The sequence below is a fragment of the Mustelus asterias genome, chromosome 2 (genome assembly GCF_964213995.1).
Source record: "Mustelus asterias chromosome 2, sMusAst1.hap1.1, whole genome shotgun sequence".
Lineage (NCBI taxonomy): Eukaryota > Metazoa > Chordata > Chondrichthyes > Carcharhiniformes > Triakidae > Mustelus > Mustelus asterias.
This window is the reverse complement of record NC_135802.1, coordinates 71,130,168-71,143,515: the sequence shown is the minus strand read 5'-3', so window position 1 is coordinate 71,143,515 and position 13,348 is coordinate 71,130,168. Positions and strand designations below refer to the sequence as shown.

The 13,348-nt window shown below is 41.1% G+C and overlaps 1 protein-coding gene across 1 annotated transcript in view; it reads left to right on the top strand.

Annotated features, from left to right (window-relative positions):
• The window catches only part of LOC144480835 (ATP-binding cassette sub-family A member 13-like), a 141,857-nt gene that overhangs the window by 93,422 nt on the left and 35,087 nt on the right, over positions 1-13,348 (top strand). The window contains exons 27-30 of the mRNA XM_078200460.1: positions 1,173-1,260; positions 7,301-7,409; positions 9,458-9,512; positions 11,971-12,148. Coding sequence (XP_078056586.1) covers positions 1,173-1,260; positions 7,301-7,409; positions 9,458-9,512; positions 11,971-12,148 — 430 coding nt within the window. The remainder of the gene's footprint in view (positions 1-1,172; positions 1,261-7,300; positions 7,410-9,457; positions 9,513-11,970; positions 12,149-13,348) is intronic.

The following is a 13,348-nucleotide window of genomic DNA, read 5'->3' as shown; positions in this document are numbered from 1 at the left end:
GAAAATGGGAAGTGTAGATGTGAGACTGGTTTGCATGATGGACTGGGCTCCGTTCACAACCCTTTGTAGTTTTTTGCGGTCTTGGGCAGAGCAGGAGCCATACTAAGCTGTGATACAACCAGAGAGAATGCTTTCTATGGTGCATCTGTAAACATTGGTGAGAGCGGACATGCCGAATTTCCTTAGCTTCCTGAGAAATTGGAGACATTGGTGGGCTTTCTTAATTATAATGTTGGCATGTAGTGACCAGGACAGGTTGTTGGTGATCTGGACACCCAAAAGCCTGAAGCTCTCAACCTTTTCCCCATTGATGTAGCCAGGGGCATGAACTCTACTACGTTTCCTGAAGTCGATGACTATCTCCTTTCATTTTACTGACATTGAGGGAGAGAGTATTGTCATTGCATCATTTCACCAGATTCTCTGTCTTTTGTGTACTCTGTCTCATCATTGTTTGAGATCCAACCCACTATAGTGGTGGCATCATCAAACTTGAAAACGGAGTTGGATCAGAATTTGGCCACACAGTCTTAAGTGTATAAGGAGTATAGTAAGGGGCTGAGGACACAGCTTTTGCGGGACACCGGTGTTGAGACTAATCATGGCGTTGCCTATCCTTACTGATTGCGGTCTATGGGTTAGGAAGTCTAAGATTTCAAGAGATTTCTCCTTACCTCAGTACTAAACCTATCCCTTATTCCTCAAACTATGACCCCTCGTTCTGGACTTCCCCACCATCAGGAATATTCTTTCTGAATCTCCCCTCTCTAATCCTATTAGAATTTTACAAGTTATTATGAGATCCCCTCACTGTTCTAAATTCCAATGAATATAATCCTAACCGATTTATGACAGACCTGCCATCCCAGGAACCAAAAAGCACGAGGTCCTGACACCAACTATAAAGGCAGAAAAATAGTTAATTTTCTATTATAGCCTGCCCATTCCTAACATAAAATGATGTAAATGTGTGCTAAACATTGCTACTAATTTAAATGTGTGCTAAACATTGCTACTAATTTAAATGTGTGCTAAACATTGCTACTAATTTTAATGTGTATTAAACATTGCTACCAATTTTAATGTGTGCTAAACATTGCTACTAATTTAAATGTGGAACTTTTGCTTTCTGCTCAATATGGAAGAATCATCTCAACTTGTTATATTAACAGATTAGGAGGATGGTCAATTGGAAGTGTGCTGCCTGACGATCTCAAGGAAAACAATTTCACTCAATTAGGAATTGACTCTTTAATGAAGGTAGGAATCGTCCAAGCAGCAATATGCTTTTATTACAATGTTATTAGGAGTATGTCTGTGTGTTGTTGGGGGCAAAGTACGATGGAGTTAGAAGCATTTTTCAGAGGAAAAAAGTGCAGGGGGAGGTCAAATACTGAATTCACAAACCAAAAAGGTTATCCTCCATTTCTCTCCACTCTTTCTGGGAACGGAATTCATCAATTGCTGCTTGCCTACCCTTCACTTGAAGAGTTTTGGATTCCACGTAATTTCTCACCATCTTTGAAAGGAAAGACAGGACTGAGATGACAACCAGGTGATTTGTCCTTTTATTGGGGGATAAGTATTGGCTAGGACATCAGGGAAAATGTTTCTGCTCTTTGTTGACTAGTTCCATGGGATCATTTGCATCCACAACACAAGTTTTTACTTTACTGTTTTATCTGAAAAGTGGCACCTCTAATGGTGCAGCATTCCCTCAGTACTGAACTAGTGCATCAGCCCAGAGTTTGTGCTTAAGGACCAGGAATGGAACTCACACACAAACTTCTGACTCAGAAATGACTGTGTTACCACTAAGCGCAGCTGACACAAGGACAGAGTGGTATGAGGACTGCAGTGAGACAGATAGATCAGTTGAATTTTGTGTCACAAAGATAGGGGATCAAGTCACCCTTCCCACATCTAAACTCTCAAACCATCTGTTCATTGGTTCTGAATGAACACAATACAAATAAAAATTGCAATTACTGTATTTTTTCTTATTAATTTTGGTCCTGTACCTTTCAAATGTTTTTTCTACTCTTTCTTGGAATGTGAATATCACTAGCAAGACCATCCCGAGTTAGTGGATGGCACAGTGGTTAGCACTGTTGCCTCACAGCACCAGAGACCCGGGTTCAATTCTGGCCTCAGGTGACTGTGTGTGTGGAGTTTGCACATTCTCCCTCTATCTGCGTGGGTTTCCTCCAGGTGGGCCAGTTTCCTCACGCTCCAAAGATGTGTAGGTAAGGTTGATTGGTCATGCTAAATTGCCCCTTACTATCAGGGGGATTAGCAGGGTAAATACGTGGGGTTACAGGGATGAGGGCCTTGGTGGAATTGTTGTTGTGTAGGTTCGATGGGCCAAAACACCTCCTTCTGTACCATAGGGATTCTATGATTATATGCAATATTTGCTGTTTAGAATGTATGTAGTCCTGTCTTGTAGCTTCACCAGCTTGGCACCTCATTTTAGGTATGCTTGGTGTTGCTGATGACATGTTCCCCTCCACTCTTCATTGAATCAGGCTTTGTGTTCTGACTTGTGTTACAAATATCGAGTATATAGTTCATGTAATGTTTAGTCTTGAGGAGATTAACATTTAACTGTAGAAACATGGATAAATGGAACTAGAGCAGCTTGGAGTCTATTACACTTAAAAGGCCGGGAGATAACAAAATCCAGTCTCAGATCACCAATGACCTGTCCTGGTCCCCCCATGCTGACACTATAGTTAAGAAAGCCCACCAATGCCTCTACTTCCTCAGGAGGCTAAGGAAATTTGGCATGTCCACTATGACTCTCACTAATTTTTACAAATGCACTATAGAAAGCATTCTTCCCAGTTGTGTCACAGCTTGGTATGGCTCCTGCTTTGCCCAAGACCACAAGAAACTACAAAGGGTCGTGAATGAAACTCATTCCACCACGCAAACCAGCCACCAATCCATTGACTCTGTCTACATTTACAGCTGCCTCGGAAAAGCAGTCAGCATAATTAAGGACTCCATATACACCCTGGACATTCTCTCTTCCACCTTCTTCCATCTGGAAAAAGATATAAAAGTCTGAGATCATGTATCAACCGACTCGAGAACAGCTTCTTCCCTGCTGCCATCAAACTTTAGAATGGACCTACCTCATTAAATTGATCTTTCTCTACACCCTAGCTATGACTGTATCACTACATTCTGCGCTCTCTCCTTTCCTTCTCTATGTATGGTATGCTTTGTCTGTATAGCATGCAAGAAACAATACTTTTCATTGTATACTAATACATGTGAGAATAATAAATCAAATCAAAATGACATGGAGACATTCTGTCCTGATCCATTTCTGGTGGTGATACAGATTTTTCAGAATCCACCCCCCTTGTGCTTGTTATGAGGTTCAATACTAATATTGACACAAATTCAGTTGAACAATTTGGGAGTGAATTTCCATAAGAGTTGTCCCATTGACCCACCATTTACATCATTTAAATGGGCCTCTGCCAAAGCTGCGATGCCCATGGAAATTCACCCCTTTTGATTCGTGCTTCCTCAATTCAACATAAAATATCAAGAACATGAAATAGAATTTGCAAAATCTGAACCTTTTACATCTCAGCAATTGCCTCTGGTCACTGCCTGTATCACTGTACAGAGAAACAAAGCCGAAAATTGCTAGCTCAAATTAAGTGAACTATCTTAGGTATTTTGAAAACTGGCTTCTCTTTCAATCCTTTGGGCTTCCTGCCTCGCTGCTTATGTTCCTGTCATGAGATTTAATGTATTTGGGCTGATGTTGAATCTTTCTAACAATATGCGTTCAATCCTCATCTCAGTTACTATTTCAGGCATCACTGATCATAACCTTTTAGTCCCATGTCAAATGCAAGTTTTCTGAACATTGGTTCCTGAGGGAGAACTCACCTTTTACCTGTCTATGCCTTTTATCTATTTTCTTCTATTTTGTGAGATTGAGATAGAAAAATATTCCAGGGCTCCTTATTGAGTGACATTGTGAAATAATTAAAAGAGATTTGTGAAGGCTTGTTGGGACAGATGTGTTTTAGTGCGGCTTTTAAAGGCAGAGAAACTGAATAGATCAGCCTAGAGTCAAAGGACCTGAAGACATTGAAGGGGAGGTGGTGGGGGCGAGGTGAGGGTGGTGGTGTGACGATGTCGAGATTTGTAGGTGATGCTCAGTCAGTGGAATAGTGTTTCTCTTTTGTGTTTTGTCTGCCAACCATGCCATCTGAAATGCTAAGGTTAACTGCTAACTGCTGCTAAATATGAACTTCAAAGAATTGCATGGCTATTGTCCATGATTCTCACTATATTGAGAAAGAAAAGTTGCCTCTCCATGAAAGGAGCTAGGGCAACCTGGCCACATCAGGAATATTCTTTGATGCAAGACACTATCACAAACACACTACCTGCTATCATCTCAATACAACACTGCTCGCCTTGAAATAGAAAAGCCATCCCACAACTGAAAAACAACAAGGCCCCTGGCACAGGTGGAATCCTCGCTGAGGTATTAAAATGAGATGGAGAGGCACTCTCGACAAGAATCCACAACCTCATCACCCTTGTCTGGAAGGAACGAAGCATGATGGGAGACCTCAGAGATGCCTTAATTGTGACCAAAGAAATGAGACAAGTCAGACTGTGGAAATTACAGAGGGATTTTCCTACTCTCCCCCATGGGAAAGGTCATCATGAGAATCCTTCTCCCACTAGCTGAAGAGTTCTTCCTTGAGTCTCAGCATAGCTTCCACCCATCAAGAGGCACAATGGACATGATCTTCGGCACACGTCAAATCCAGGAGAAGTGCAGGGAGCAGCATCAACCTCTGTACATGGCCTTCTTCAATTTTGCAAAGGCCTTTGACCCTGCCAACCATGAGAGTTTGTGGAACATCCTTTTCAAATGCAGCTGCCTGCAGAAATTCGTCACCATTCGCCTGCCGCCTGCTCCATGATGGCATGCAAGCCGTGATCTTCACCAACAGAATCATCACAAATTCAATACAAGTGCCAACCGGGGTCAAAGAGGACTGCGTCATCGCACCAATGCTCTTTTCCATCTTCCTCACATTGACACTACACTCGTCACCCTGAAGCCATGTCTCCTCCTGTGGAAATGCTCTTCATGAATGTAGGCATAATTTCTTACTGCAACATAAATGAAAACATCGATAAAAGTCTGTCACTTTGTGCTTCTGAAGGAATTTAGATCAACATGGAATAACAGCACTCAAAATGGAAGACCCTTAACAGAGGGGGTTGACCATGAAAATTGTTGTTGGTAGTTAAGCAGTTCCTTACAGGTATATCAATGCACATAAAATTGAGAAGTGCGAAATGTCTGAGTTAGCAGCACAGACGCACAGTGATAGTGAGTGTGCTAAAGGGACTAGAGACACAGAGATGCTGGTAAATCTGCTGTGCTTCCATCAGTGGTAAGGAACTGGAGGAAACCATAACACATGAATTACTCTCTTCACAGGACTGCTGCATTCATAAAACTGAACATATTGTTAGATTCTTCACTTTGACATAAACACACCAATCATACAAGGATTTATGAAACAATAATGTGAACTCTTCCATGTAGACTGGCACAGTTGGACCTATGTATGCCCATTCCAAACATACAAGCTTCATTGTGCTGCTGCACCAATGAGTAATTACTATTCAGTGGACAAACCTCCCTAGTCATTGCAGAGTTAGCTGGTCCCCCAGTGTAAGCATAGGGCTTGCAATGGCGCTTTTTGTGGTCTGTGGTTTTCACCCCATAGTCTTGATGATACCATGAATGGTGTTCACAATATAAAATATCTGGGATGATCAAAGTGAGTGGTTGTAGTGGCACTTGAGTGAAATGGATTCTAAGGATGGAATCAAATGAGCCATTGTATTCAATGAGTTTGGCAGTGGTTGGTTGGATCATCGCTTGCCACTTCCGTGGGTGCATGAATTCCAACATACAGAGAGGAAGGATTTTTGCAAGTGCAGCAGTATCCAATTTTGCATTTGTGGGCATATAATCTGGATGGTGGCAAAGGCTTCTGTAGCTATCACCATGGCAGTACATTCTTTAATGTTCACCATGCATCCATCATAGTGGGTTCACTATACATATCGATGTTCTGGAAATTTTATAGTCATCTTAGCTATTTGCAGCATTTGTAAGCTGGAAACCAGATTTTAGTTTGCAGCTCAGCTAAGTTTAATTTAGTTCTGAGTTGCACTACCTTCAGAGGCCACTGCCTTACTTGATCATAAGTTACTGCTTGACTGCAGTAATAGTGCCAATGAGCTCTTTCTGATTTCTCCTGGGTTTCTCCTGCCCACAAAACAGTAATTTTTAGCAAGAATAGGAATTGAAAACTTCAAAAATACAATAAAACAGGAATAGAAGCTTTTTCACTGACTGTTAGGATCTATTACTGGATGGAACTTTTTACTCGCCGAGTCTGTGGTATTTTAACTTCTCCTGACCTCCTGTAGGGATAGTAAGCAGCAATAATGGAGTCAGTCCTGTCTGTGAATTATGCTAAGTGTTAGACTTTCCAAAGTCAGCTATTTAATTTCTGTTCCTGCTTAGATTTTGCAGCAGATAGACTTATACTGATTAAGCTCTCCCAAATCAAAACAATCTCTTGCCAGGACCAGATAATGCTGCCTGGAGTCAGGTACAACCCCAGAATGAAGATCTGGTGTGCAGGATTCCGATGGAGAATTATTTACAAAAAGTGAGCCTTGATAAGTTGTTTCACTTTCACACCAGTACTTCTACTATGTGTGAAGAGTTGAGGTTTATACATTTCTCAAACCTTGAAAAACCATGCTTCCATCATGTTCAATTCTTCTTGATGTTTCCACACTAATCGTATAACAAAAATTGGCAAAATAATAGTGTGGTTTTTTTTTTACATTAAGTTAAGGTCATAGATTATATCAAACTAGGAGCTAAGTATAGTACATCTGATCTCTATTCCTGCTGCTTGTAGATCGAGTGCAAGACATAGGACTAAAAAGTCGCCTCCTGTGACAATGATTGACAGCAAGTTGAGATATCTCACAACACATATTGCACCTACCTTTAGAGTTTCAGATCACTTAATTAGGCACAGCATATCTGTGAGGTGACGGATATTCAAGGCCGCGAAAACCATTTTGTAGTGCATGGCCAGGTGATTGGAAATCCATTTTTTATGATTTTTAACCATTTGTTTCTGTATTTTAAATTGTAGAATCAGATCTATGAAAAGTACTATTTTAATACTTACCTCCTATCTACTCATAGGTGTGGTACAATCAAATGCACTATCACTCAGAACCAGCCAACCTGAATCAGCTCAATAACCTCATCCTCTGGGCCAACCTACCACCAGGCACTGACTGGACACAATACGGTATGATCAATAAAAGCATGCCTGAAGGAATAATGTTGGTAAAATGTGTACACCACAATTGTGTCTAATTGTATAATTGTATCTATGAACTATTGCTACAGTACAATAGCTTACCTGCCGCAGTACATTATATTTATTGCAACAGCCTGCATTTATATAGTGTCTTTAACATAAAAAATAATGTGCTAAGGCACTTCATAGTCATGTTAAATAAGGCTGAATGCCAAGTTAAGGGAGATATTTGAATGGGTGGTTCAAAGCTTGGTCAAAGAGGTGAATTTCTGAAGGGCCTTAAAGGATAGGAAAAGGTGATGGAATTGTTTAGTAAGGGAATTATGTTTAGTAAGGGAATTCTATAGCATGGGACCTAGGCAGCTGAAGGTGCAGCCACCACTGGTGGGTCAAAGGGAGGAGAGGATGCACAAGAACAATGTTCCTGTCAGCTTCCCAAATCACAGAACAATATCTGATGTAACATCTTGTTTTGTTTATTGCTAAGTATTTTATCACTTGATTATTGTTGTCCAGGAAGTTATCTAAAGAATTTAATCTGTGATGAATGTTTCTCAAGAAGTGGACATTTATAAACCACACAGATTTTTCTTAATGCCTAGGTCTTGAGGTGAATTTTTTTCATGAACCTGAAAATGTTAGGCGATCTTGACCAGACAATGTAGGGAGACATGATGGGGAGGCTTAAATAGCACATTTATTTCTTCAGCCCTCGATAGAGTTAATCTGTAATATTCATCGTTGGCCCACCCAGCTGCCTGGTGGAAAAGTGTGGTTTGCTGGGCCTTTCCATCGCTCCAAATGTCTACCTCACCTGAAAAGTAGTTGTACGCAAAAAATGTTTACATTTCTTTGATAAATTCAAACTGTATTAATGGTGAGGTCAATAATGTGCTCACCTCCTACTGCTTAATGTCCATTACCATCCGTATTATATGATACAGGACCCTGCATCCATTTGGTCACTCTGAACTTCTAGTATCTTTCTTTAATAAGAAGTTTATGGCCAATCTGTTTCATTTACAATGTACAGTGGAGTACACTGTACTCCAAGACACAATTGTTTGACTTGGAGTCTCAAGCTCACAATGCAGAGCATAGATATGGGTGGGAGTCGACGGTATATCTTACTGACTCAATCAGAATGCCAGTAAAACCCCAAAATGGTCTCAACATCTCTGTTAGAATGTGGAAAAATGTCGAGGCTTCGACACCTGATCACTGCAATCCCTGCTAGAATTATGCATATGTCAATGAAAGTAATGATAGCAACAGGCTTGATTTAATTGTGCAACAGTGAAAATTGGCATTCACCCTGGAATGACTTATCATCAAGGAATTTAGTCTTTAGGAGAAGAAGGGTGAGGAGAAAATCAAGGAAGAAATAATTCTCCTTTGCTTTGGAAAATGCTGAAGATAAATTTGCCCATTTCATTTAGTAAATTCTTTCATGGGATGTGGGTGTTGCCCATCCCTAATTGTCCTTGAACTGCCATTTCAGAGGGCAGTTAAGGGCCGGTCACATTGGAGTCACATGTAGGCCAGACCAGGTAAGTTCGGCAGATTTCCTTGCCTAAAGGTCATTAGTGAACTAAATGGGTTTTAATGACAATTGACAATAGTTTCGTGGTCAACATTTGACTTTTTAATTCCAGATTTTTACCGAATTCAAATTCCACCATCTGCCCTGGTAGGATTTGAACCTGGATCCCCAGGACATTACACTAGTCCAGTGACTGCCAGTACGTCATTGTCTCCCCTGCATTTTATGATTAAGAGGCAAAGATTGATCTGATTCCACCTCTCCACTGTCCCTGCTTTGAAACATTCTCAGGAACATTTCTGAGCAGCCAAATGCATATCTCCCTTGATGGAAATGATTGGCTGAGGATTCAACCTTTAACCCATTGCTTGAGTACTGACTGGTTTTGACCCTGTTGTTTCAATTTGTCAATGCATCTTCCAATCAGAATGTTTTAATTGCTCAAGTACATCTCATTTATCTGTGAATTTTATATACATATGTTATTTATTAGGAATTACACTGCATAGCCATCCTTATCGAGGATCTCTTCCAGATTCTGACGAAATGTAAGTTGCTTTAAATACTCTACAATGTAATCTGTAGATAAACAATATACAAAACAAAATTTGCTCAGTGCATTCTCAATTATGCATTAGCCATATAGTATTAATATGTGTTGAGGTGAACTGCTGACTTTGAATGGCACTCACCTGATGAAGTAGCAGCGCTCCGAAAGCTCGTGCTACCAAATAAACCTATTGGACTTTAACCTGGTGTTGTGAGACTTCTTACTATGGAAAAAGCTGTCATTGCCGTCGGTGTCCTCAACACCGCTTTTCCCGCCTTTGCTGAGAATGGAGAAAATCCCGTCCTTTGACTTTTGTTCAGGCCTTGGGTCCGCAGAGTTAGGAGAATTCCCAGCTCTGCAACCCGACTTCTAAAAATGTCTGATTGAATGTCAGATTTTCGTTCCAGGTGTGGCTATATTAGGAACTGGGCCAGGTGACCCCAGAACAAGTGTGGATGTGGGCTGGGCAGAAGGCTTGTCTTTGGGCACCAGCATTGTACTGAAGTTAAAAAAATCCATAAAACAGCCCTCCAGCACCTATCATCTTTCACACCCCTTCACCCACCCTGCACATGCCCTGTTCTCCACCCATGCCAACCTGTGCCCCCTACCACTCCCATGGCCCCCTCACTACCTCTATGGCCTTCTGCACATCCCTTATGGCTCCTCGTACCTCCTTGTCAACCTATGTCCCACTGCTCACCCCCACAACCTCATACTCTCAATGTGAAATTATAGGAACATAGGAGCAGCAGTAGGCCATTCTGCCCTTTGAGCCTGTTCCATCATGCAATATGATCCTGGCTGTTCATCTATTTCCATGCCTTTTTCCCACACTATTCCCAAATTCCTTTATGTCATTGGTATTAGAAATGTGTCAATCTCTGCTTTAAACATGCTGAATGACTGAGCTTCCTCAGCTCGCTGGGGTAGAAAATTCCAAAGATTCACAACCCTCTGAGTAAAATATTCTTCTAATCTCAGCCCTAAATGGTTTGCTCCTTATTTTGAAATTGTCTCCTCTGGTTCTAGACTACCCAAACAAGGGAGACATCTCACCTGCATCTATCCTACCTGTCCCTCTAAGTATTTTGTAGGTTTCAATGAGATCACACCTCATTCTTTGAAACTCTCAGAATACAGGCCCCGTTTCCTCAATCTCTCTTCATAATACAGTCCTGTCATCCCAGGAATAAGTCTGGTGAATATTCACTGCACTCTCTTTCTAGCAATAATATCCTTCCTAATATAAGAGGACTAAAATTGCAACCAGTACTCTAGTATGGTCCAACCAAGGTCACTGCCCTTCCATGTCCCCCACGTACCCACCCCCCATTCTTCATATATAAACCCCAGCTTAATATCAACTCATGCCCTCCACTCAACACTCTTTGCTATTATGAGTACCATGTCAACCTGCGTGGCATCCACAGTGGACAGACCTCAGGACCCATGCTTAGATTTAATAAAATGAAGTGCCAAATCTCTATTGCAGACCCTATTTCTTAAAATAATTTACTATACTTGCATTCCTTCAACATTTTCGATTATAATAAAGTACATTTCATTCAATTGCATAATCCCTTACGAAAATAAGCATTGGCATGCACAATACCATTTCAAAGAGTTCATAATTACTTGGAGCTGTCAATCAAACTATGAAATGTTAGGCACCCTACTGTGATAATGGACAGTTATGAAATCAGCCATAAAGCACTCATCCATTAATGGTAGCACTTAAGGCTTATGTCAACAGAGTGGAAAACTATTTCAAAGTGATGATGGGCAGTGATTTTAAATGCTTTGACTGCTCCCTTTGATAGTTCATCTTGACACTTTTGATGGGCTGTTTTGACTGTTCCAATGAGCTTCACAGTTCCAATTAGTTTATGCACATTTATACTTCCTTCTAGAAATTTCAATGTGCATCTTCCTTCTCCAAAAGGATAGCTTACCTCCCCCAAAGCTGTCCTGCGATCATTTCTAAAAGAGTACCCTGACTTAAAGAACTCCTCAAATTTCAGATCTGCTTCCACCGGGTCTAATTCATTCATGTCGGGTTTCAGGCTCCTCTCACATCTAAATCACACGGGTGGAGCCAGCTGCTGATCACTGAGGGTGGCTGCCTCTGTGGAGCATACATGCACAAATCCTGACCCAGGCACGTTCCAGCTCCTGTGAAAATGGGAGGTGCCTTGTTCAAGGGTGGGACTTCTGGATTCAGACTTCCTCCACTATCCTCACCATGATGGAGTGTCTCTCCATCATGGTGAACATCTAGGCTGAGTCTTGACTATTTTGGCCCTGATATTTTAGATTACTCCAGTGGGTCTCAGAATCAGCCATTTTATTTATTGATAATTTATTAATTTGAAGTAAATTTACATACATGAAGCTAGTTTAAATAGTATTGTGTATAACAGTATGAATAATTTTCATCGTATTTTATTCTTGAGAATGGAGAATCTTCGCCAGTGTGGAGTGGCATTCTGCATTCTTCTGGGATTCTCTGTCCTAACAGCAAGTATTGGCGGATATGTTGTACAAGACAGAGTTACTGGGCAAAAAAGATTACAACACATCTCCGGTCTAGGCTGCAGAGTATATTGGATCACAAACTTCCTCTATGATATGGTAGGGATATATGAAGCTTTTCTTTTGATTTGATTTATTATTGTCACATGTATTGGGATACAGAGAAAAGTAATGTTTCTTGCGCGCTATGCAGACAAAACAATACCGTTCATGGAGTATATAGGGGGAGAAGGAAAGGAAAGAGTCCAGAATATAATGTTACAGTCACAGCTAGGGTATGGAGAAAAATCTGCTTAATATATGTTAGGTCCATTCAAAAGTCTGATGGCAGCAGGGAAGAAGCTGTTCTTGTGTTGGTTGATATGTGATTCTGAGACCCATTTTGTATCTTTTTCCAAAGTGGAAGAGAGTATGTCCTGGGGTGTGTGGGGTGCTCTATATTAAACAGTATGAATGTTCAAATATTCTTATTTATTCAGCAATTCGTAACAATTCCCTTCAAAATGCTTACCAACTCACAACAATAATGTTTTGCGTTTACTTAGCAAGAAATTCACCCGTTGTAGGATGAGATGAAAGCAGTTTTCTGAGCTGAGATGCTCTTTCTGAAGCATGAGTGTCTAAAATACAGGATGCTGAGCCACAAACAAAATCCATGAGTATGGTTGTCTGAAGCCGATGACTTGGCTGTTGAAAATCTCTCCATACATTTCTACAATCTCACGGGGCTAACAAACTGTATGCCTTGCCCTCTGAGAAGTGCATACACCTCTGTACAGTTGGATAACCTGGTTGGTTAATAGCCATTTTGCCTACTATTCTGGCACTAGCTCTCCATCAGATACTGGGAATACCAGGACAATATTGTCAAGTGTGAGCAGCCAGTGAAGAGTTGCTGTGTGCCACGTGGGAGTGTGGGCAGTGCAGTAGAGGTAGAGGTGGTGGTGGTGGTGGTGACACAGTATGAAGGGAAAAGGTGGCAAGGAGTAAGAAGAACATAGGAAATCTACAGGACAGGGAAGAATGGCACCAAAAGATACAATGGGTGAGGTTTGCTAATTTCTTTTAAACAATAACAGCTTGCATTTATATAGTGTCTTTAATGCATGAGGCAGCCCAAGAGGCTTGACAAATAACCTAGCTAGGAGCGGTGTAATTAAGAGGGCTGGTTGAAACCTTGTTCAAAAAATGGATCCTGAAGAGATGTTTAAATTGGAGAGATTTTGGAAGGGGTTAGGATTCGGGTGGTAGAAGGCAACATTATCAGTGGTGGAGCAGAGGAAGGGGACATATGCAGAA